At 62.2% G+C, this 23,767-nt stretch overlaps 2 protein-coding genes across 19 annotated transcripts in view; both read left to right on the top strand.

Moving 5' to 3' along the window:
- Positions 1-805: 805 nt before the first annotated feature.
- Positions 806-12,945, top strand: ARFGAP1 (ADP ribosylation factor GTPase activating protein 1). Of its 9 annotated transcripts, none has more exons than XM_045443987.1 (15): positions 806-974; positions 2,501-2,594; positions 3,632-3,695; positions 3,894-4,003; positions 4,256-4,427; positions 4,906-5,006; positions 5,802-5,888; positions 6,392-6,488; positions 7,471-7,527; positions 8,651-8,683; positions 9,641-9,670; positions 10,514-10,570; positions 10,999-11,058; positions 11,571-11,641; positions 12,330-12,945. In XM_045443987.1, exons 3-15 carry the CDS (start codon positions 3,636-3,638, stop codon positions 12,667-12,669), a joined length of 1,275 nt encoding a protein of 424 aa, XP_045299943.1. In that variant the 5' UTR covers positions 806-974; positions 2,501-2,594; positions 3,632-3,635; the 3' UTR covers positions 12,670-12,945. The 9 variants fall into 9 exon arrangements, with proteins under 9 accessions (XP_045299943.1, XP_045299941.1, XP_045299946.1 ...); XM_045443984.1 differs by having other exon boundaries at positions 808-974; positions 11,565-11,641; XM_045443985.1 differs by lacking the exon at positions 2,501-2,594 and having other exon boundaries at positions 807-974; positions 11,565-11,641.
- Positions 12,946-18,489: 5,544 nt separating this feature from the next.
- The window catches only part of COL20A1 (collagen type XX alpha 1 chain), a 31,992-nt gene continuing 26,714 nt past the window's right edge, over positions 18,490-23,767 (top strand). For all 10 annotated transcript variants that reach the window (XM_045443981.1, XM_045443982.1, XM_045443974.1 and 7 more), the window contains exon 1: positions 18,490-20,446. In XM_045443981.1, the coding sequence (XP_045299937.1) occupies positions 20,383-20,446 (64 nt within the window). In that variant the 5' untranslated portion in view covers positions 18,490-20,382. The remainder of the gene's footprint in view (positions 20,447-23,767) is intronic.

The following is a 23,767-nucleotide window of genomic DNA, read 5'->3' as shown; positions in this document are numbered from 1 at the left end:
ATGACTGTATTTATACAGATTTCTGGAACAGGTGAAACTAAGGTGCGAGGATGAAACGCAAACAGTGGTTGCCTGGATGGGAATGTTCCCTAGCTGATTTAGCCGATCGCGGGGGAGGTTACATTGGGGTAGGCACTGGTCAAGTGGTTCAACGGTACCCGTTACTGACTGCACATCATACCTCAATAAAAACGTTTATACGTGGTCATTCCAAAAGTTACAGGGATGTGGCGTATGCGCAGAAAGCACCAAGTACAAACCAAACAAAAAATCGCTTGCAATTCCCGCTCCCCGGACATCAACACTTTTCAGGGTTCTCTTTGCTGCAGGCGCATCGGCACGTATTCGGGGCGCTGCATTCACACCGCTCCGTGCGCGCTCCCACCCGCGTGCGCGCCGGACCACCCCAAATGGCTCGGGCTCCGTGGCTTCCGGGTGGGCCCCGCCGACAGAGGGCGGAGTCCGGGGCTCAGCGTCCTCGAGGCGCGCCATGCCGTCCACCGCACGCACACGCGCGGACTCCGCAACCGCCCGCCCCGGGGAGCCCGCCGGCTGCCCCCTCCCCCGCCGCGTCTTCCCAGTCAGCCCCCGGCGAGGAAGCTGTCCCGGAATCATCCCGGCGAGAGCAGGCGGGAACGCGTTTTCCGTGCCCGCCGTGCGGGAGGGAGGGCGGCCGGGCCCCGCGGGACGCTCAGCAGCCGCACTCAGGCCGCACTCCGGCCGCGCCGCGTCCCCATGGCGACAGGGGCGGGGCCTCGCTCCGGCCCGGCCGGCGGAGGCGGAAGTCCGGCCCCCCGGCCCGCCCCCCGGCTTCCCGTGATGCCTTGAGAGGCGCAACGTAGTCGGAAGCTGGTGGCTGTGGGGTGGGCGGCCGGCGAGCGTCCCCGGAGCAGCTAGCGGCGCGCCCGAGCCCGGCCGACCCCGGCGGACCCCGGCCGACCCCGGCGCACAGGACCGAGCCCGGACCCCGCCTGGTAAGCGCGTGACCCGAGGCCCCCGGCGCCCGCTCCCCGGTCCGCCTCGGCGGGCGCTCCCGTGCGCCCCCGGCCCGCCGCCCCCACCTCGGGGGCTGGAATCCTCCCGCAGCCGCGGTCCCCGGCGCGGCTCGCCCCTTTCCTCCCTCGGGCGCTGGCCGGGACGAGCGTCCAGTCGGGCCGGGGCTGGAGTCTGGGCGCCTTCCACCCTGGCAAGTACGGGTTCCGGCCAGCGTGGGAGGGGGGGGGTGAGGGTCGGGGGAGGGGGGCCGGCCGGTCTCCCTTCGCCACCTGTGCTCCCGCCCCTTGGCCGTGGACGACCCCCGCGGGGAGGCAGAAGCAACCCGTTCCTTTTCGGTTCGCGTGGATGGAGGTAAAGCGGATGCGTCCTGTCTGCCCCGGTGATCGGCCTCGTCGCCAGTGTTGAGGAGTAATCGTGCCCCTTAAGTGCGGGCCTAGCACTCCTGCCACGCTCCGGTTACCGCTGTGCAGCAGGGTGACGACCGCCCAGGGGGTGATGAGCTCTGACGTTACCGGCCGGGGTTCGGAGATGGTCTGTGCTTCCACAGGGGTGCTTCGGGCGCTGTTTCTCCTGGTCACCTGTGTAAGCGCCTTGGACACCGAGCAGCGTCCTCAGCTACTCTTAATGGTAGACATGGAGAAAGTCCCAACTTAAGGACTCAGCTTTCAGCAGTTAGCAAGTGGCTTACCTGATGAACCAAGAAAAGGTGTCCTCGTTTGGTTCATCGTTTCCTGAAGTTATGTCCACCTGCAGAAAGCTGCATTTTACCATCTGGGTTTCAAGCATTAAGGATTTTTTGGGTTGTTTCTCAGGATAAATTTTATTTATGGTTTTGAAAGTAAGGAGGTGTTTTCATGCATCAGAGTTAGCATCTCAGAGGGTTAAAGGATGCTCACCTCCAAAGGGGTCACCAAGGGGAGTTCTTTTTAAGTCCAAATCAAGTCTTTTAGCTTCCACATGTTACCTTTCTGCTAGTTCTGCAAACATTTGCTCTGCCCAATTTTATTTTACACAGTTTCCAATTCAGAGCAAGCTGAGCCCCGTTCTGGCTTTTGTTTGCCTGTGCCCTGTTGACCAGAATGTAAACCCCTGAGGGAAGCTACAGTCCTCAGGAAAGAGCACAGGGCTGAGTATGGAGACTTGATCGGGCAGGGACGCATGTCAGCCCCACACACCAGCTTGCATGGGCTTCCCCAGTGGCCGCCACAAGACGAATGTGCGGAGAGGGCTTTGTGACTCAGACCCGGCAGGATGTCTCTCCAAGAGTGTGCGCTTATGTGTCTGTGCCCTTCCTTACCTGTCTGTGCCCTTACCTATCTATGCCGTGCTGTGGCCTAGGCGCTCAGTGTGACAGCAGTATCCCATTTGAATGAGTCTGGCCCAGATTATGGATTCAGGTGTTTGCCCTCAAGATCTGATGCTTTCGGTAGACTGTCACACGCGGCACAGAAAGCCGCAGAGCACAGAGGAGGCTTGGGTGAACTCTGGGTTTTGTTTCCGGCAATTATCGAAAACCAGAAACAACTGTTCATTTCTTGCTTGCTTCAACGAGCCTCAGAGCGGGAACATCAAAGTTGTGGCCTTCCAGATTTAGAAAGGTCAGTTGTGTGGAGAGTCGGCGTTCCCGTCTGTGACTTAGTTCTGTGTACTAAGGTTAAAGGTGAGATACAGGGCAGAGAAGCTCCTCCTGGGTTGTGTAGGCTGCACGTCGATAGAAGGCAGCAGCCGCACCGTCAGTAGAGAGTCTGTCCAGGCGACGGAGAGGTGGCCTGGGGCCCACGGCCGAGTGGTCGTGGTGTGTGCAGAACCACGGTGTTGCTTTATGTCCAGGGCTGTGCTGGCTCCTGGCTCGAATCTTATTATGTCAGTGGTCTTGGTCATGAATTCAGCAGGCCAGGGGTTGACCTTGAACTTTGCCAAAGCTAGGAGATCTGTACGGAGTTGGTTCCGCTCTTCAGCCCGAGTTATGTGGCTGTTGTTCCCGACAGCATCCCCGTGAGGCAGGGTGGCAGGTCTGTCCTGCCGTGGTCATGCCACCGGTCACCTCCATCACAAGGGCCCTACAGAGGACCTACCCGTAGACCCTCCCACAGGTCAGCCTCTCCACACATCAGTTAGGGCTCCCACTTCTGCCCCACGCTGCAGGCTGGGGAGCAGAAGGTGTGGTGCGCAGAGAACCTGGGGCTCCCCGTCTTCCGTGATTATTGGCTCACATCTGGTGCGTTGGCCTTCGGGCGGGCGGTCAGATTTAGCGTCCAGTCTGTGTACATTTTATAAAGACCACCCCTCGATACGGACTTTCTCAAGACGGGATGTTGTATAGATTGCAGAGTCTCAGTGGTGCGTGATGCTTAAGCAAAGCGGAGGCCACTAATTACGTTGTTCTCCATAGTCACATTGCTTTTGGCCTGGGAACAGGCAGACTGCTGTAGGTTTCTCTTAGAGCGTGGGGGACGGTTTCCTTGTGTGAGCGGTTCCCCGACGCTGCCTGTAGTAGGTTAGGGGTGTTGCCCAGAGCTTCCAGGCAGCTCAGCGGGGTTTCTTTGAAGCTGTGTGTTATGGTGTCTTTGCCCTAATTGGTCTTCTCGTAAGGTAACCTGTTTGTAAGTGTTTAAAGTTTCTTCTCTCCTTTCAGCACCATGGCCAGCCCACGAACCAGGAAAGTTCTTAAAGAAGTCAGAGCCCAAGATGAAAACAACGTAAGCGTCTGCTTTGCTTCGGTGCTTTGAGCTTCAGCAAACCTCTCGGAAGCGACCTGTAGCCTCAAAGCTCGCCCTGTGGCTGCTGGTCTTGAGTCAGCCTCTCCCCCGCTCCCTCTTGGGGGCACCTGTGGGGCCTTTGGGGTCCCTGGGCTCTGCCCTGCATGCCTGGGTGAGTCGCATGTGGTTTCTCTGCAGGTGTGTTTTGAGTGTGGAGCATTCAACCCCCAGTGGGTGAGCGTGACCTATGGCATCTGGATCTGCCTGGAATGCTCGGGGAAGCACCGCGGGCTTGGGGTGCACCTCAGGTCAGTGCCCTGCTCCCCCCGCACCCCCGGCTCCACGGGGATCCTCGGCCGCGGTCGAGGGCCCACTGCTGGGTGTGGGATGATGGAGCAACACTTGCCACCTTGCTGGCTCTGCGTGCCCTCTGGGGCATCGCAGCCAGGCTTCCGCCCCGGGGGAGCTCAAGTGTCATGTCCACGCCCTGGTTGGGGCGGGCGTGGGGGCCGGCTCCTGGGTACCCAGTGCTGCTAACTAGATCGGTGCCCGGCTTCTAGCTTTGTGCGCTCTGTTACCATGGACAAATGGAAGGACGCGGAGCTCGAGAAGATGAGAGCTGGGGGGAACGCGAAGTTCCGAGAGTTCCTGGAGTCTCAGGAGGACTATGACCCGTGCTGGTCCCTGCAGGAGAAGTACAACAGCAAGGCCGCAGCCCTCTTCAGAGACAAGGTGGGGACAGGCTGACCAGCCGTGCCAGGGGCCTGCCTGCTGGCTGTTGTCTGGGCGTTGGCATTCTTCTGTGGACCCTGATACGCCTGCGGACAGGACATGCGGGCCGCCTCGTCCCCCTTGGGGGCGGGTGGTGTGTAGTTGGCGGGGGTGAGGACGGGCCTTCCCCACACCCTCTGGGGGAGCATCGCGTTCCCACATCGCTGTGTGGTGGCCAAACCTATCCCAGGACGGCCACGCCTGCCGGAGGAACCATGTCACTCGGGGTTGGAGCCGCTGCCTGGGAACTCACCCGCACCGCTGTTCACTGCAGCCAGCGTGAGACCCAGTCGGTCTTGCTGTTGACGTGTGTCAGGGTGGCCCCAGCCCGTGGCCGCTGAGCCTGGGAGGGGCTGGGAGCAGGGTATGCCGGAGCGGGTGATGTCGCCGGTCCCTCCTGGCAGTCGCAGGCTCTCTGATTCCTGTGCCCCCTTGGCAGGTGGCCGCCCTAGCTGAAGGCAGAGAATGGTCTCTGGAGTCCTCGCCTGCCCAGAACTGGACCCCACCCCAGCCCAAGGCGCTGGCGACCACTGCCCACCGGTAGCTGCTTCTCTTATCTGGCTCCGTGCTGTTCTCGGCCCAGCCCCGATCTCGGCCCTGATCTTAGCTCAGGATCCCCTTACTGTTGCGGTGACGGCTCATGTTGTGAGACACGCCCAAAAGTCAGTGGGAAAGAGAACGTTCTAGGTTGCCGAAGCAACACAGGCTTTCGGTAGAAACGCAAGCGGACAGTTGTGCCTGAGGTAGAAGCTGGTACCTCCCCACCTCCCAAGGGCCCGTTCAGTGCAGGCTCTTCCAGACGCCCGTGACACGTGTGCATCTCTGGGAAGCGGCCTTTGTCCTCTCGGAGGGTGGCCTGCCGCCCCGAGTGCAGCTATGCTGTGGTCAGGCTGGTCCCCACGGCACATCCCGTGTCCTCCTACACGGCCGAGGCATTGTTCTGGGGTGGCCGGTCTAGAGAAGGCTCCCTGTTTGCACCGGGGGTGCCCAGGCCACCCCCCCACTGCCACTGCTGGGGTGCTTGCTTCAGCCTCAGTCTCTCCAGCCTCTGGGCTGCTTCCCTGCCGGCACGGGCAGGATGGAACTGCTCTCGGGGTCCCTTTGCGGCCCCAGCTGGGGCTACAGTGTATCTGCTTGCTTGTCGCCAGCCTCGGCCACCGAGCCTGAGCTGCCTTTGGGACAGAGCTGGAGGCCAGCTGGCCTCAGGTGCTCCATTCTTGGAGGAGCCCAGGGTGACCTGGTGGAGAGAGAGCACCTCCCAGAGACCCACCTGGTTCCCTCAGGCACCTGCCCGACCTCCCTCGGCCTCATTGAACTTTGACTCTCCCATTTCAGGGCCTCTGGCCACCCACAGAGCTCCACCGGCTCCTCAGACAAGGCGTTTGAAGACTGGCTGAATGGCGATCTCGGCTCCTACCAGGGGTGAGGCCGCGGGCAGCAAGGGGTTTGGCGGCTGGATGGCTCTGGGTGGGGTCCCTCCGGGCGGGACTGTCCCCCGGCCGTGGGCTGGGGCCCATTGCTGTGTGCAGGGTCTGCATGCAGTCGCGGGTGCTGAACTGCTGTCCCTGGGCCAGCCCAGGTTTGAAGCGCAGTTTTGAGTGGAGAGAAAGCCCAACATTTAGAAGGAAAAAAGGACGCAACCTGACGCGTAAACGAGTTTTTGTCGCCGGAGCTGTCAGATAACTTCAACGCTTTTTGCCGTAACCGCCTGCGGGCTGTGGGTCCGGCCGGGGGCCCCGACTGAATGCAGCAGGAGGGTCTTTTTCAGTGAGCAGGGGGTAGCCTACCCCATGCCTTCCCCGCCCCCCCAACCGCTGTGGATACACGTACTCGGGGGGGGGTCCCCCACCTCTGTCTGGGGTCTGGGGGCCTCTTGTCCCGAGGCCGTCAGGAGCAGTGGGGCTGCGCCTGTGTCTCCCTGTCAGGGCCCAGGAGAACCGCTACGTCGGGTTTGGGAACACAGTGCCCCCCCCCAGGAGGGAAGACGACTTCCTCAGCAGTGCCGTGTCGTCCCTGTGCTCGGTGAGGACCGCGTCTTGCCCCAGGGACCGCCCTCTGCAGGAGGCCTGTTTTCTTTACAGCCAGGTTCATTCGCCTGGTGCATTCAGGTCCCCACGCGCAGAAAGCTTTCTTCGCTGTGACTACGACATCCTTGTTTCCAGTGAACGGGGGAGGGGTTCTTCAGAGCACGACTTTCTGTGTGGCACCTGCCTGGTCCCCCTCTGTCCTGGCAGAGCTCCGGGCACAGCGGGCAGCTGAGCCGTGTGGGCTCTGGCACCCTCGGAAGGGTGCCCGCTGCCCTTGGCGGCTTGGGGAAGGCCTGCCAGGGCGCTGGGCAGCCGAGGTCACTGCTCCAGGGCGGAAAGGCACGCCTCCAGCTGACAACCTGCTGCCTGAGAGTTTCTCTGCGAAAAAACAGACCCCCGCCCGTACGGGGCCCGTGCGTGTTTCCATGTCCCCTCCTGCCGCGTTTTAGATCTCACACAAGAAGCTGAACGCAGTTGTCTCGTTGTTTGCGGGGAGGAGGCTCTGTTGGGAAGCTGAGGTTTAAGTGAGCCATTTATGTTTTTAAACGGTCTCGATTGGATTTGGAGGCTCAGGGGGAAGCCTCGAACTTGGGCAAAGAGAACAGGCATCTCTACGGACTGGGTGCCAGGCCCCTGCCCCTTGAGGGGAGGTGGGGGGCGGAGAGCAGACGAAAGCATGGCCACGTGCTCGACGTGAGGTCCGGACGGTCAGGGCTGGGGGAGCGCCGCAGAGTCGCGGGCGCTGTCCCGGCTGCCGTGGCCACCGGTCGGGTGCGTGGTGTCCAGGCGTGCCCGCGGCGGGAACCCGTTCTTCGTGGGAGGCCGGGCTGCAGCTGTGGACAGGGCCCCGTGGGGGCGGCCTTCCTGCGGAGCTGGGTGCGGACGCGGGCAGCCCCTCCGCCGAGAGGTGGGCGGCGTGGCAGTTGGAGCCTGCCTGGGAGGCACCCCCGCAGCCTCACCGCGGCCTCTCTTTTCAGGGCTGGAGCAGTTTCACCACCGGAGCGAGCAAGTTTGCCTCGGCTGCCAAGGAGGGTGTGAGTAGCCCGCCCCAGTGCTCTGCCCGTAGGACCCAGGTGGGCTGGGCTGCTCTGGGGTCTGGGGGTGCAGAAGGGTCTTGAAGGGGCTCCAACTGACGGTTGGAGAGCATTCCCAGGCCCAGGCTGTGCGCCATTGGCCCGGGGCCCCTGAGGCCGCGGCAGACCTCAGGGCCACATCGTTCTCTGCTCTGTAGCGGCCATCCACCTCCGTGTCAGGGCGGCACTGTTTGCAGAGGGCCAGCGGCCCTAAGAGATGCGTGCCATCTTGAGGTGGGGCACATCGTGACCCCTGTAGGCTGAGTGGTCCTGCTGGCCTTCGAGGTTCTGCTGCTGGGCACAGAGCAGCGTTTGTGCAAGCCGACCTTTCTCTCACCCTTGCCATAGCGACGGGGTTAGGGATCTTGTCAGGACAAGTGGAGAGTAGGCCTGTGCTTGGAAAAGAACAGGCCAGAAACCTGTCTGGGGATGTCAGCCTGGAGAGGAGGCTGTGGGTGGGGTCCAGCAGGTTGCCCGGCCAGTGTGGCCGTGCTGAGGAAGGTAACCCCGAGAAGGGAGAGCCCTGGGCAGGCTCTGGGCTGGAGTGAAGTCGCTGTGGACACTTCTCGGTGGCCCCCGTGGGCCACTGTGCCCAGCATCCTGCCCTGCCCAGCCTGGGAGGGGCTCAGCGTTGAGGGGCCCAGGCCCTGTGGCCCCGGTGCTTCAGCCTCTGCTGGTTGTCTCTGTGGCCTTGGATTTGGAAGGTGCAGCACAGAGGTGCAGGTGTCTTTCAGCTGGAATCTTCCTTAGTGGCGGGGGTGCCGTGCTGGGGCGAGCTGTGTGACTGCCCTGGGTGCCGAGTAGGTGGTATGGTCTGGGCCATGGGAAAGCCCTTAGGTGACAGGGCTGGGGTGGCCACCGCCTCCTGGTGGGCCTGCTGCTCCAGGCCCATGTGCCGTGTGGGGTCCCTCCCGATGGCCTTCCTCCGACAGGGAGCTGGCCTCGTGCTCCAGGAGCTACTGTGGGGTGGGTGGCTGTCAGCAGACAGACTTAGGCCAGAGCTTTGTCTCAGCCCTGCGGAGGTGCAGCCTGGGGCCCGGCGTTGGGACAGGAGATCCCAAAGCCACGTCGATTTTCTTTTCAGGCAACGAAATTCGGATCTCAAGCAAGTCAGAAGGTAACAAAGGAAGCTTCTGTGTTCTGTGCTGTTAAAATTCCTAGTCTGATGTCCTGTTGGTGTTTGGACTCTGCCTGGTGTGCCCTCCTCGGGCCGTGTGCTTGGGGGAGGGGACGTGTCTGTGGCTCAGGTGTGGACAGGCCTGTGCTCCCGCACTTGGCCCAGGCTCCCACGTCCGTGTGCAGATGGGTAAGAGGCCGCATCTGCCTGGGGCCTGCAGGGCTATAATCACCCCTCCATCGCAGCCCGGGCCCTGCACAGCTGGAGGGCCCCTGTGCGGTTGGCGGAGGGAAGCTGGGTACTGCTGAGGCTATGCGTTGTGGGGAGGGGGGTAGGCAGCCGCACGCAGGCTGAGCCCGGCCCTTCTTTGGGATGGTGGGTCTGGGTCTATGGAAATAGCACTCATCCTTCCCCGGTGAGTGCGTTCTCTTTGTGGGCGGTGGTTGGGGGCCTTGGGCCTTGGCCTTTTCCTTCAGATCTTGGTAGCCCCAGCAGTCCCCAGGGGGTACTGGGGCGGAGCCGCCTGTGTCTGCTGTTGGGGAGTCAGGACTGTGCAGGAGGCAGCAGCCCTGGAGGCGGTCCCAGGCGGAAGGATGGTTGCTTCTGCAGCAGAGCCTGCCCGAGGGTGATTTCTCACCCGGCCCCCCTCCCGGGCTCCGGGCTCGCTCGCTCTTGCGGTCCCGGGAGTTGCACGTTGGGAGTGCAAAGCAGTGCGGTCTGATGGCAAGAAGTGTGTACTCAAAGCCACTTTTGGGGACACCTGCTGGGGTGATGCCATGAGAACGTGAGGCTATTAACATGTTTGGACGTGCGTCCTGGTCTATGTCAAATGCTCCTAGCGCTCGCGCTGTCTCTTTCTCTCTCTCTGTCTCTCTCTCTCTCTCTCTCTCTCTCTCTCTTTTATCCCCCCACCCCACTCTCTGCCCCCCAACCCGCTCCCTTGCTGTCTCGGTAAAGTTTTGGGGCTCCAAGCAGCAGCCAGAGCCGGTAAGGCCCCAGCCTGTTCTCGTGCATGCCTATCCCCGTCTCTGCGCTCATCACTTGCTTTGCCCTGAGCTGTTCTGGATTGTGGCCTGTCGTGTGTCCTCGCTTACGTGTGCGCACCCTCAGCGCTCCTCGCCAGCCCACTGGGCCCGTCTGGCCCGCTCGTGGTGCTCTGGAGTCGGGAACCGGGGACGTTACTTTTACCGGGGCACCAGGAGCTGCTTGGCAGGGTTTTCATTTCCCGGCTTGATCACCTTGAGCCAAATCACTGGAAGGAGCGAATCCCGGTGGCAAGCGTCGGGCGCCCACGTGGCTACCCGGTCCACCGAGGCTGCTGCTGCTTGACGTGCTCTTGGCTGCCCCGTCGTCCCCCCCCCCCCCCACCCCCATCCCCACCAATCACCCGCCTTGGCTCGTCCTCCGGCTCCTTCCCCTTTGCTCTGGTGACCGTGGGTGCGCCTGCCTGCGTTCCCGTCGAGGGGGTAGCGTGGGACCTGTAGCCGGCATGGCAGTGGTCTTCGTGGGCCGGGATCGCGGGGGCTCTGCTGGGAACACTTGGAGGTGGCCACCGGCTGGGGCGGACTCCCGACTACTTGCTGCCTCTCTGAGCCTCTCTGTCTGGAGCGAGGAGGCTTGGGACGGTGGTCTCTGGCTGCCCCACAGCCAGCGTGCCCGGGGGCCGCTCCTAGCGCAGCGCCAGGAGCGCGGGAGGCATCTGTGTGCTGCCGGGCCGCTCACCGTCTCCCGCCTTCCCTCTGTCGGCCAAGCTCGTGGCCACCATGCCAACCCATGCCCTGGGGGACGCGCTGCCTGGGGAGCTCCCCTGACTTGCCCCTGTTTGCACAGGCTTCGGAGCTGGGCCACAGTCTGAACGAGAACGTCCTCAAACCCGCCCAGGAGAAGGTAACGTGGTCCTTGGCCCCCGGTGGGCCCTCATCCAGGGGAGCAGCTGGTGTAGGGGGCTCTGTCCATCAGCTCCTGCTCGGCGGGGGGGGCGGGGGGGTGAGTCCCGCTCTCCTGTGGGGACCCAGCTGACCGAGCGCGGGAAGCTCTCGCAGGCTGGGGACCTCGGGCATTGTCTGTCTGTCCTCAGGAGGTTGTCGGTGACATAGTCCTCTGCCAGGGAGGACGCCGCATTAGCATTAAACCAGCCTGGGCTGGAGTCGGTGGCCCCGGCGCCTTCACGTCTGGGGAGGGGGCAGCCCAGGGGGGAGATAGGGTCGCACGCGGCTGCTGCCACAGGGCTCTTCAGTTTGCGTCGGTCCTTTGTCAGAAACGGGCGACCGTGTGGCTTCTGCCCTCCGCTAAAGGTGCTGTTTTAACCCACGCAGGTGAAGGAGGGAAAGATTTTTGAGGATGTGTCCAGTGGGGTCTCTCAGTTGGCGTCCAAGGTAGGGCGGGCCCCCTGGGCGCCGCTGGAAGCCAGTCTCCACATTCCGGGGCACCCGGGGCCGAGCGCAGGAAGGGGCTGAGCACCCGCTGACGCAGGAGGAGGGTCAGAGAGGCCCTGCGGTGCCGGCGCCACAGGAATGTGGAGACAGCTTGACGCGGCTTCCGTCCGTCCGCTAACCTGTCGCTTCTTTTTCTTCTGCCCTTGTTTTGCTGCCGCTGCCCTTTCCTTGGTGAGTGCCGACCTTGACGCTCCGCGAGGGCGTGCAGGGGCCTTCGCCTGCTCGGCGTCTCCTGGAGCTGCTGAGCCCTGGGCCTCTCTGTGCCCGTGGGCGTCCCTGGCCACCGGCTGCCCCGGTGGCGGGGGGGGGGGGGGGAGTGTGGGACAGCGGGGCCCTAAGCCCCTGCCACGCTGCTTGCGTTTCTGAGCCTCTCGGGGGCTTTGAGTGAAAGGCCATGTGTGCTGTGCGTGAGGACCCCGCTCAGCTGCCGCCTCTGTCCCTTCTAGGTCCAGGGGGCCGGCAGTAGGGGCTGGCGGGACGTCACCACCTTTTTCTCTGGGAGAGCGGAGGACCCCTCGGACAGGTATGCTGCTGCCCCCGTCCCTCTGTCCTGAAGGCAGGGGCCCCCTTTCCCTCGGTTTCTTCCCGCAAGGTCTCTGGGGGCACGTCACCCCCAGGGGTGCAGGGGTTGCAGCGGCCCCCAGAGCCGGCTGGCAGCCCGACCTCTTGCTCTGGCCCCCGCGCTCAGTGTGGCTGTACCCGGGCCCCTGAGGGATGGGCGCAGGGGTTCAGTCTGGAGACGGACGCTGGGCCCTCGCGTGCGGTCTCGGGTCCGGTGGGTGGATGCTGTCCCCTCGGGGCCGGCTGGGCAGGGAGAACTCGCACCACGTGTCTTCCTGACGTTCTGTCCCGAGGTTTGGGTAGCGTGACTGCGCCAGGGGGCCCATTGGGGGCACCCTCTGGACCATGTGGGGCCTGAGCACTTGGGGTAAGGGGGCCTGTTGGGGGCACGAGAGGCCTTGTTCCCTCAATCACCGGGACATGCTTCTTGTGGGATAGGCCTGGCGGAGCTAGGAGCTGGGCTCTGGCTGCGGGGGGCCCGCCCAAGTCCTTCCAGAGCTGCCCTCAGCTCCAAGGCAGAGCCGCCCTGAGCTCTGGTGTGGACGTCGGCTCCGGGCCCTGAGCCCCATCTTGGGGAGGACGCTGGGGAGCACGCCGAGGGAGAGCCAGGTGGCTCTGGCTGGTCCTCAGTCTCCCTCTCTCCCCCCAAGACCCCCGGAGGGCCAGAGCTACCGGAGCGGCGGTGGGGACAACCCCCAGAACACCGTCGACCAGAGCTTCTGGGAGACCTTCGGGAGCGCCGACCCCGCCAGGGGCCACAGGTCCCCAAGCAGCGACAGCTGGACGTGCGCGGACGCCTCGGCCGAGAAGCGGAGCTCGGACAGCTGGGACGTGTGGGGCTCGGGCTCCGCATCCAACAACAGGAACAGCGACAACAGCGACCTCGGGGAGGCCTGGGGGGGCAGCGGGGAGGGCAGAGCCAAGGCCCCCAAGAAGGCGGTGCCGCCGGCGGCTCCGGTGGACGAGGGCTGGGACAACCAGGACTGGTAGGCCCCGCCGCGCACCGGCCCCCAGCAGCTGGGACGGCCACCGTGTCTGCACTTGGTCCCCACGTCTCCTCCCGTCTGACCCGAGAAACCAGCTGTGGCGCGAAGACGGCACCTCGGGTGGGAGCCTGCGGGCGGGGCTGCCCGCTCACGTGGGCACTGGCCCTCCTGTGGTGGCCTGGCAACGAGGAGGGCGGGGTCCCGCCCCCGCGGGAGGCAGGCTGCGCCATCGTTCCCGTAACGCCCTCGCTAATAAACCCTCCCGAGTGACCGCACCGCAGCCCGTGCAGTGTCGTGACGCGGAACGTGTGCTCTCTCTCCAGCGCCTCAGCCCAGGCCTCTTCTGGTCGGGGCTTCTGAGGACCCTGCCCCGGGTCCTCCGTGTGGAAATCCAGAAGGGACACCGGGGCTGGCGCTGCTGACCGCCCACCTTGCCCTCCTGGCCCTTGGTCACCGCCTGTCCCTCTCTCCTGTGTCACCTCTTCAGGCCTCCGTGCGCGGCCACGCACACCCCAGGGCCTCTGGCCTCGTCCCCAACGCCCAGGCCTCCTGTCTGCGCTTGGACTGAGGGCAGCACCCCGGGATGGCCCGGACGGCTGAGCAACAGGGACGTGAAAGCAGGGGAGGGACGCCAGCACGTTCCTGTCTGAGCCGGGCTGGCCCCCAGCCAGGTGTGGGGGTGTGTGGCAGGGGGGGTGGGCTCCCCGGGGCCTCCCCTTCCCGGGGCTCACAGACGAGCAGCACGTGGCGCTGTCCCGGGTTCGTTTCCGCGTTCGGAAGCCGCCCCGGCCGTCTGCGGCGAGGAGGGAGTTCCCGTCGGGCTGGGCCGCCGGCGCCCCGTCCCTGCCAGCGCGTCCTGCACCCGCGGCCTGGCCTGCAGCGTCGTTTGGGTCTCCTTGTCCACCCAGAGCCCACGTGGCTGTCAGCCACCACGTGGCCGTCCCACCTCCGCGGTCACGGCCTAGTACTAACGGGTTGTTCTCCTGTCAGTGTGACGCGCCTACACGCGACTCTCGGATGTGGTGCCTGCTCTCCCGCACCCGCCTCCTGACCCTTACGTGGCTGTCAGCCAGCCTCTGACCCGGTGCCGCGTGTGCCTCAGTCCTGGCGTGACTCGTGCGGGATGTGGCCCCTCTGTGCTCTGGACGCTGCTAGCCGTTCATGTCGCGGGACAGGCCGGCCCGGCGTGGACGCTTGGCGGCAGCCAGGCTGTGACCGCCCGTGTCAGGTCTGGGGCGTGTGATGGGCCGGCGTGGCACGGCCTCCCAGCCCACGGCTCTCCCTGTAGGAGACCGCTGTCGGGGGACAGGGACACCCAGTGTGGAGTACCTGCGGTGTTTGGCTGCCGTTTGGGGGTGTCGGTCACTGAGCCGGCGGCCTCTGTACCCGGATCAGAGGTCAGAACCTCAGGGTGATGAGAGGCCCCGTGGTCGGTCTGCCGTCCTGGGAACGAGCGTCACAGGGTGCCGGTGCTCAGGAGAGTGCTCGGGGCCAGCTGTCACCCCTACGGGCATCCTCCGGGGTCGGTGCCCTGTGGGACATGGGTTTGATTTCTGCACTGGAACCTCCTCCTCCGTCAGGGTGGGAACCGGGGCTCTGCTGTCGGCCCCGGGGGCTTCGGTGGCTGACGCTCAGGCCGTTACTCTTCGGTAAATTCTCCTCTGGGAGGCCACGCTGAGAGTGAGTTTCTTTGTCATGCTGAGTGCAGTGGTCAGGTCTGTGCTGTATCTTCAGACGTGTTCTGGCCAAGGGGGTGTTCTCCCAGACCCCTCCTGGGGTGCTGGGATGCGGTGGTCCAAGACCCTTAGGGCGGCAGACCGATGCCCTTGGTGCTGTGCCAGGTGGAGCCCGGGTGGGGTGCCCGCGGCCACAGGCTGTGTTGGCTGAGGGCTTGGGCGGCGGTCTGGTGCTCTCCTGTGCAGGGGTCACTGGCACATGGGAACAGAGTGGCCTGGGTGAGTGCCCCAAAGGCCACTTTCAGCGTGTGCTTGCAGATGGGGGGACGGGCTGGGCGGGGCCTGGGGCTCTTGGAGGTGCAGGTGGGACACCTCCCGGGGGGGCAGAGAGGTCTCCAGTGGGTGTCTGCCTGGGACCCGGGGCCCCGTGGCAGCTTGCCTGGCTCTGGGCAGAAATGGTCTGAAGTCCCCTGACAGGGGAAGTGGGGCCAGAGGGAGGCACAGCCGGGGGATGCTGAGTGGAGTTTCCAGAACCGGAGCTTTCTTCCTGGGTGGTCTCCCCTGGGCCATCCTGTCCGGAGCAGAAGACAGTGGGTGCCAAGCGGGAAGGCAGGTCTGGGTGGGGCCCAGGGGGCGTGGGGCAGTCCTGGGTCAGTTCTTGGCTGAATCCCCGTGGGCCTTCCCCACCTGTGCTGGTGGCCAGCCGTCTCCCCCTCGGGCCAGCCTGGTGAGAGACGGGGCCAGAGGCTGCGAAGCCGCCCTCTGCCCCCCTGGCTGCCTGTGAGGGGTCCCACCCAGACCCCGGCTGCGGGACACCAGACTGACCAGGGACTGGTAGGACCACCGCCAGTCGAGGCCTCCCGGTTGGCTCCGCCATCTCGGCCCCAGATCCCTCTCCGGACGCCAGGACGGATGGGCGGGTGCACGCGAAGGCCAACCCCCTCAGCTCCCTTCCCTCCGGCCTTCCCCACGACCGTGGCATTCTGTGCGCCCTGCCGGCCAAACCCTCACACAAGTCTACCTCTGCTGTGGCCCAGTTCAGCTGCCCGGCGGGCCCTGACCCCTCACACCCAGAGCCAGGGCCTTCCCGGGGGCCATCTGGGTGGGGATGACTGGGCGGTGGGGGCCCTGCCCTCTGGCGGGTCTGCTGTGTCTGAGCCAACGGGTGTGGTCAGGGGCGGCCCGGCCCCCGCAGCCCCGAGGATGGATGTCGGGGGCCACGCAGGAGGCTTCTCTGTGCCGAGGGCCAGTTTCCCCTGAGGCCAGGACTGGGGGAGGACCTGTGCACGCCGGAGTGAGGGCCCATGATGGGGGCAACGTGCCAGCCCGCGGGCAGGCTGCTGTGCTGTTTCTGGAAGGGCGATGGGGCCCTGCTCAGCCAGGGGCCAGCACCCGGTACTGTACTGTCCCGTCCTCTTGGGGTCCTGGGCGGCCCCGACGCTGCTAACTGGTTCGAGGGGTTCAGGGGCATCACAGGTGATGGGCAGGCACTGGGTGAGGGGCGGACAGGGTCCAGCCAAGGGCACCGAGGAGCCGACCGGCTTGTGCGCGTGCAGGGTGGCGCCTCGGTGGGTGCGTGTGAGTGCGGACATGTGTCCTGAGCACCTGTGAGCCACGGACAGATGCGGTAGGCCCGGGGCACGGCTGTCCGTAGCTGCCGGGCCCCACTGAGGCATGCGGGGCTTGGCTGGGGTGTGGGTCCCAGGACCGGGCAGGGCCAGCTCCCGGGTGCTGCGTCCTTCCGCACCACAGCGTCCCGCTGTCCGGCTCAGGTCCTTGGGTACAGGTGCTCCCTGGCTATGTCCGAGAGCTCGTGTGGCCCAGGGTCTGAGGCCCGTCCCGGCCGCAGGAGCACTGGCTGCGCAGCTGGGCCCACCGCGCAGCCAGGACCGGGGAGGGGCACTCGGCCACCTGGGACAGAGCCGCCCCGGTTTCCTGGCCCAGGCCTGGACCGTGGGCCCCCACCCCCCGCAGTGTTCCCGGGTTTGGGGCTGGTAGACCGGCAGGCGTGAGGCAGGGGCGCTGGCTGGTCCTGCGGGGTCTTCCCTGTGGCCAGGAGTCCGGGGAGGGGATAAGCCCCCATGGGTCTTGGGTACGGACCCCCCCCGCCAAGCAGCACCCAGCCCCTGACTTTCGCCCCCCCAAATGCTCCCAGCTTGCAGTGAGTACCAGGTCTCAGATTCTGGCCTCCCCGCCCAAGAGCCCCAGGCTGTGCCCACCTGCCAAAGTGCTTCTGTCTTGGGAAGCTGGACCCAGAGCGGCCGCCAGCCCCTGGCGACCAACTGCTGATAGTCAGCTCTGCTCACCCATCGGCTCCTTGGTGGGGCGATTCCGAGTCAGGTGGGGCTGGGGCGGGGTCCAGTCTGGTCAGCGTCCCTGCCCAAGCATTGGGCCTGGGGCTGTCCACATGGGCGGGGCCACACCGGGCTGGCCCTTGCAGACCGGGGAGGGCTGTTGCGAGGCCAGTGGGGCAACAGAGGTTTCTGGGAAGGGGCCAGTGTGAGCGTGGGCCTGGGCGCTGGGGCCCGTTGAGGAGGAGCAGGGAGGAAGCGGAGGCTGATATGTCCCCACCCTGCTAGCCTGCCGGAGGTACCTACGCCCGTCACCCCTAGCCTGGTGCTCAGACCACACGTGGTGGCCGTGTCCCTGAGGTGCCTCCCCCGTGAGCCCCTCTTTGGAGCAGACCCTGTGGAATGAGGGATAAAGGCATTTGGCTGGTGCACCCTCCCCCACCCCCAAGAGACCCCTGCCCTGCGGTGATGGGGTCCTACGCACTGGGACTCTGTACCCCCATCTTGGGCTGTAGATGGGAAGGGCGGAGAGCCTGGGGAGAGGAGGAGGCGGGGTAGGGGGGTGGGGGCGGGGCCGAGGCAGTGACGTCTGAGGAAAGGGGCCTTCATAAGCCCCGGCCCCTCGTGGCTGCAGCGGGACCGGAGTGGATGCGAGTGCCCAGGGACCGACCGAGCGATGCCACCCGCACCCCGGAGGAGGTTGGTGACTCACCTGTGGTCCTGGGGGCTGGGGGGATGAGGAGGGCCACCGGCGGTCTGCTGGGTCTGTGATGTGAGGACGGTCTTGCCTTTTCAACAAGTCCTGGGGCAGGGAGGGCAGACTGTCCAGAGGGTTCCTGTTCACAGCCGTGACCTCTGTGCTCCTGGAAGGAGTCCCACTGGGTCCGGTCAGGTTTCTGGGGAGGCAGAGGGGTCTGGCTTCAGGATGTGGATCAGGCAGGTCCCGGGACCTGGAGCGTCCAGAGAGCCCGTGCGTTGCCCTCTGGCCCTCCGCGGCCCCGAGCACGCCCATAAGCTGGGCAGTTCCATGAGACGGTCCTGGCCCCCACCTCCCCTGGGTGTGGCTGGACTGGCGGGGGGTCCTGAGGTTCTGTGCTGTGTGTCCCCTCTGCACTGTCAGCAGAGGCAGTCCCCAGGCTGTGTGCAGCCGCGGGTGGGACGGCGGCCCCTCCCCACCTCCAAGGACCTGCACTTCCTGCTGAGAAGCTGGTCCTGGGGCTGGCCGAGGGGCCCTACGCGATCCCGGGGGCTGGCTGTGCTTAGTCTGGGGCCCCAGTCCCCGCCCTGACGCCATAGGCTGCCCCCACCTGGCCTCAGCTCCCTCCCCAGACCCCTTGGCCCTGGGAGCAGTCTGTTCTAATAACGAGAGAGGGACCGGGCCAGCAGTCGGGGCCCAGGCCCGCCTGTGAGGGTGTCCTGGAGGTGGAAGGTAGGAGCAGAGGCTGTGACGGCCAGATGCATCTGGGGGCGGGCGGGGGAAGGGCGGCTGACCTCTCCACAAAGGTCATGCAGGACACCGGTCTGCTGTGGGCAGGGTGTGGGCGGTTGTGGGGTGTAGGACTCCCCAGATCACTGCACTTGGGGTGGTCAGGAGTGATTGGACGGACGGAAGACGGTCCGCGACCTCGTCTCCCACAGGCGGTGCGCCACGAGTGCCCTTGTGTGCCCCCACCTCGGGGTCTGCCTCTGGCTGTGGCTGGGTGTTGCCATGGGACTCGGCCAGAGACGAGGTAAGGACGTGGCGGGGGTGCTTCCTGGGAAGGTGGCCCCGGTCAGCGCCCGACCCCAGCCCAGGCCACCCCCGCCCAGGGCACAGGCCTCCTGCTCCTGACCCTCCCCGGGAGCCGTCGTCCCAAGCCGAAGTCGTGCTCTTGAGGAAAGACGGGACGCTGGGGGCCGCCTGTGCTCCTCTGCCCAAAGCGTTGCCCTCCGCCTTTTGCTGGGCCTTTGGCCTTGCCGTCTTCCGGCCCAGCCCGGGGATGCTGTTGTTTTCTCGTTTGTTTTTATCGCATTTACACGTTTTGCATCCAGTTCCTACAGTTGTGTTTTGTTTTGCGTTATTCAGGACACCTCCTCGGCAGAAAGTTTCCAGACGGCACAAATCTAGAGTAGAAAGCGGAGCCCCCTTTTCCTGCTGTCCCCCCGGAGGAGAGCCCCGTTCTCTGCTCTCTGCCGCCCGCTTCTGGCAATTGCAGGCACTGGGAGAAGGCAGGGCCGCCCTGCCTCTGTCCTTGGCACCCGCGTGGCCAGCGTCTGCGGCCGCTGCACCGCGTCTAGCCAGGGGCCTTTTCAGTCCGATCGCTTCCTCTTGGGCATTTACAGTGTTTCCCTGTGGGAGTGACGTGTTTTGGGGGAGTGACGTGACCCCAAAAGGGACACGGCTGCGGAGCCGGACGGACTTCCTTGCCGTATTCCCCGCGCGGGGTGCTGGTTTGGACGGATTCTGGGAGGGCCAGTGTCTGGCCGCCAGCGCCCTGGCTGTGCCCCGCGCCGAGAGGGCTCCCCCGAGTCGAGTGAGGGCAGGAGGCCACACGTCACTGCCCGGATTACTGCCCAAGTCCCCTTGCGTCTGACTCGTGGTCTCTGTTGACACGGTCACGGCAGCAGGGCACACGCGTGGCCACACACCTGGTGTGGAGTCCGCCAACCACTCTTTTGTGGCACGTCTCCTTAGTTCTGGTGTTGCACATTGGCAACTGCCGCTGGGTCGTGTCCCGGGTCCCCGTGGCTCTGACAGGACCACCCCAAGGTGGAGCCAAGTCACTTGTGAGCCCACAGACCTTGAGGTCAGGACTCATTCAGTATGATGGATGGTCTCCCGGCCCCTAGGAGGGCAGGGTGGGTGGGGGCCCACATGTCTGGTCTGTCTTCCCTGGGGATGGCCCTGCTGAGGGGACAGGCCCCCCGCTGTCTGCCCTGTGCCCCACCACGGCCCCTGACATGCAGACCCCAAAGGCAGCTGGGATGCCTCCCCCAGGGTGTCAGCGGCCCAGCAAGACACAGAAGCCTTTTCATGATCAGGAGCTGGGGGGTGGGGGGGTCCCTGCTCACAAATGGCTTTTTATAGCTGCCCCATCAGACGTTCCCTGGTGCTCCCAGGGAGCAGCCTGGCCCATCCGGGGGCCCAGCCCAGCTGTTTCCTACTCTGAACCACTGGTCATTGTGCCTGCCTTGGGACCCCCCCGACCCCTGCCCTGCTCCCCACACCCCATCTCTCAGTAGGGGCATCCAGAAGAGGCCCATCTCTGTCCCTATTTTCCAAAAATAGCCATCCCTGCCACAGAGCTCCCGGAAGCTTCCCCGGGAGGCCAGTCTGTGTCCCAGGACCTGTCCTCCACCACCCTCCTCCTCCCAGGACGGCCGCAGCTCCACTCCAAGGCTATGTGGACTCTGGGGGGGTGGGGATGGGGGAATCAGGCAGCTCGGGGCCCCAGGGCAGCAGCCACCACATGGGCTCCACGCTGGGGATGCCAACCAGGCTGTTCCCGCCAATCCTGGATGCTGGCCTGGGCCCCATTCGGCAGAGCTGGCCAGGCCTCCCTCCTTGGCTCTAGCAAGTGGTCCCTCTCAGCCCCAGACGGGGCCTCGGGTTCTCAAGTTGTCCCCAGTGGGGCCAAGGCACCTGGGGTGGGGGCTGTAGGGGGCACAAACTCTCTGGTGCTGTCCTCGGGTCAGCCCTGACCACCTGGTGCTGTCTCCCCAGAGAGCGGCCGCCTGAGGCTGGCGGTGCTTCCTGAGGACCGGCTGCAGATGAAGTGGTCGGAGTCGGAGGGGAGCAGCCTTGGCTACCTGGTGCAGGTGAAGCCCATGGCAGGTAAGGTGCCCCTGGGAGGGGTGCCAGTGCCCTGCCCGTCGTCCCACACCCGTGTGCGTCTGCCCCACTGGCACGGGGAACATGGCGGGAGAAGAGCCTTTAAAGGTCCCGCCGCTGTGTCCCCACATCCGGCACACCCAGAAGGGGTCAACCAGTGTCTCTCGAAGAAACGAGTGTGTCCTCAAGCTTCCCCTCCAGAATTCTGCACACCCACCTAACGGACATTTTGCAGGAGGGGGGCCAAGAGCCCTGCGAAGGTACAGCCACAGAGCACCCCCAGCGTGATGTTGGCCGCTGGTCTTAAAAACTTCAAAAACTGAGATTTGACACCAACCCTGAGTGTGTAATTGCAGGAAGTGGCACGCCCCGGAGGGGGAAGGGGCTCCCCCAGCCCACTCAGGCCCCTCCCCCAGCTCCAATCTGTCTCTGCTCCCAAGAACGACCCCTTTCTGACTTGGGGGTAGTTTTCTAATATTTTAATTAAGCCAAGGCTGCTCATCCTGTTTTTCAAATCTTTGCTATTTTTTTTATGTTTATTCATTTTTGAAAGACAGAGAGCACAAGCAGGGGTTGGGTGGAGAGAGAGGGAGACACAGAATCGGAAGCAGGCTCCAGGCTCCAAGCTGTCAGCACAGAGCCCGACGTGGGGCTCGAACCTATAAATTGTGAAATCATGACCTGAGCCAAAGTTGGACACTCAACCGAACGAACCACTGAGGCGCCCCTAAACTTTTTTTAATGTTTATTTTTTGAAAGAGAGGGAGAGAGAGAAAGAGAAAGAGGGAAAGAGTGTGCTCGGGGGAGGGACAGAGAGAGAGGGAGACACAGAATCCGAAGCAGGGTCCAGGCTCTGAGCTGTCAGCACAGAGCCCGACGCAGGGCTTGAACTCACGAGCTGTGAGATCGTGACCCGAGCCGAAGTCGGACGCTCAACCGACTGAGCCACCCAGGCGCCCCAAATCTTTTCTATTTTTGTTAATGCTTTTGGTCTACTTAGCCTATTAGTCACTGAGAGAAGCACTTTAACCCCTGCTTGGCTTGTAGAAACGTCTTCCTCTGCTTGCCTCAGTGGACTTTGTATGTTAGGCTGTGTTCAGGTGCGTGTGAATGGGTGCGTGTGAGTCTGGCAAAGAGTCCATCTTGCTGTGGCGTGCTGCCCATTGCCTCCATCAGGTGTCCCTCTGCACCAGAGCCACTGGCTCTGCTGGGCGCTGCCTGCGCTACATCGTCTACTCAGCCTTCTGTCACCTGTCACCATAGATGCGCCTTCCAAGGAGCACATAATTGGTGTTGGTTTTGTCCTGTGTGACAATCTTTGCCTTTTAACTGAGATTTTTTTTTCCCATTTACATTTAATGAAGTTACTGATGTATTTGGGTTTAAATCTAACATTTTCCGATTTACCTTTTGTTATACTTGTTACGATCTTTTTCTCTCCTTGTCCTCTCTGAAACTGAATTTTTATGGAAGAAATTAAACACCTAAAAGAGAGTGTGGTATAATGAACTTCACATTCCCATGACTTACTCTCAACCGTTATCAATATGTGGCCAATATTTCGTGATCTCTCTCCAACTCCTTCTATATATTGCGTTATCTTAAAGCAAATCCAGGACGTCATGTAGTCATTATAATCCCCTCTGTGAATATTTTAGTAGTTTTGTCTAAAAGGAAGGACTCCGAAATAACTCCAGTAGTAGCATGCCTAAAAAGTAAAAATGTTTCAGAGCTGCCATTAAATATTTTCTTGTGTTCTCATCTTCCAGTTTGTCTGATAAATACTTATTATACTTGACTTCTTTGAATTGCTACCCCAACAGAATCCATGCATTTTATGTGGTTCCTATGTCTCAAGTAGTCTTTACTCTACAACTGTTTCCTCTCTCCCCTTTTCTTTGACGTTTATTTGTTGAGTAAAGAAGATCGCTTTCCCGACATTCTGTGTTTTTCTGATGGCATCTCCATGGTGCCACGCACACCATTCCTCTCTCCCTGTATCTCCTGTAGACTGGCACTTCTGTCCCAGAAGTTGGTCAAATTCCAATCTGGTTATATTTTGTTGACAGAAATTCTTATAAGTGATTCTGTGCAGTTTCTACTGTGCCACAAATGGAGGTACACAGTGTCTGGTGTCTCTTTTTTTGTGAAGTTAGGAATGATCAGTAGGTATGAGATTATTGAACACTTTTCATTATTATTCCGTGTCCCCATCATCTTGGTAGTTATGGTTCCTTTATTCATGTGGCGATCACCCTGGAGACGACCACCAGCATGGACATTAACTTGTCAGCAAGTCCTATGCTTGGCCGCTACACCGCCTTTCCCCCGGTAGACACAAGGCCTCTGATCATCACAGCCACATTCATCCCCTTTCTATGCACATTAATTCTGTATCTATATTAAATCTCAGAGTACATTTTAATTACTGTAGTTGATGTGACGTTAATTTAGACCAACTCACATGTACACCCCTTTTCTTTATTCCTTCCAGAGTCTTCCAATCTGGGATTTTTTTTTTTTTTTTCCTGCCTGAAAATACTCCTTGGCGTTTCCTGCAGTACAGTTCTGCCAGATGCAAATTCTCTGGGCTTTTGTTTTGTTGTTTGCCTGAAAATGTCTTCATTCTTTGTTCTTGAAAGATAGTGTTGCTGGGTATAGAATTTGGAGTGGGCACTTTCTTTCGGCACTTTGAAGAATCCTTTTACCATCTTCTGGCTTTTATTGTGTTTTGTCGAGAATTCAGCTACCAGCCTGATTATTGCCCCGTGAGATGTAATTCCTCGCTTTCCTTCCTCCTGACTGCCTTCTGATTTTTCCCTCTGTTTAATTTTGAGCACACTTAATCTGATGTTCTTGGTGTGGGTCTCTTCTTACCTCGCTGCAGATTCATGGGGCTTGTTGGGTCTGGGTCTTACTGTCGTACAAATTTGGAGAATTCTTTAGCCAAGTCTATGCAAATATCACTTGTGCCCTGTTTGCTGTCTTTTCTCTCTGTGGGACTCTCATCACACATGTGGGCCCTCTCCTGTATCTGTGCCTCTTATTTTCTTCTATATTTTTAATTCTTTTATTTCTCCGTTCTTAATGTTGTGTTTTTATTCTGACCTATACTCCACTATTCATCTCTTTGTTTGTGCATAAGAAGCTGTTAAGTCATTTTTAGAATTCCTCACTTCAAGTTTTTGTTTTTCCATCCTAGAATTTCCATTTGGAAAATATCCATTTGGTTTTTACATTCGAATTTCTTTTTTACTGTTTCTAGTTTGACACCTAACCTCATAGGCTTATCCCTAAATCTTCAAACTAGTTTGCATAATTATT

This window comes from Leopardus geoffroyi, chromosome A3 (genome assembly GCF_018350155.1).
Source record: "Leopardus geoffroyi isolate Oge1 chromosome A3, O.geoffroyi_Oge1_pat1.0, whole genome shotgun sequence".
NCBI classification, from domain to species: domain Eukaryota; kingdom Metazoa; phylum Chordata; class Mammalia; order Carnivora; family Felidae; genus Leopardus; species Leopardus geoffroyi.
This window is presented reverse-complemented; position numbering and strand designations above follow the sequence as displayed.

Excerpts from the sequence above, each read along its gene's own strand:
- ARFGAP1 (XM_045443985.1), top strand. The coding sequence starts at position 3,636 with ATGGCCAGCCCACGAACCAGGAAAGTTCTTAAAGAAGTCAGAGCCCAA. Across the intron at positions 3,696-3,893 it reads GAGCCCAAGATGAAAACAAC|GTGTGTTTTGAGTGTGGAGC; the intron begins GTAAGCGTCTGC and ends GTTTCTCTGCAG. Across the intron at positions 4,428-4,905 it reads CAGCCCTCTTCAGAGACAAG|GTGGCCGCCCTAGCTGAAGG; the intron begins GTGGGGACAGGC and ends CCCCCTTGGCAG.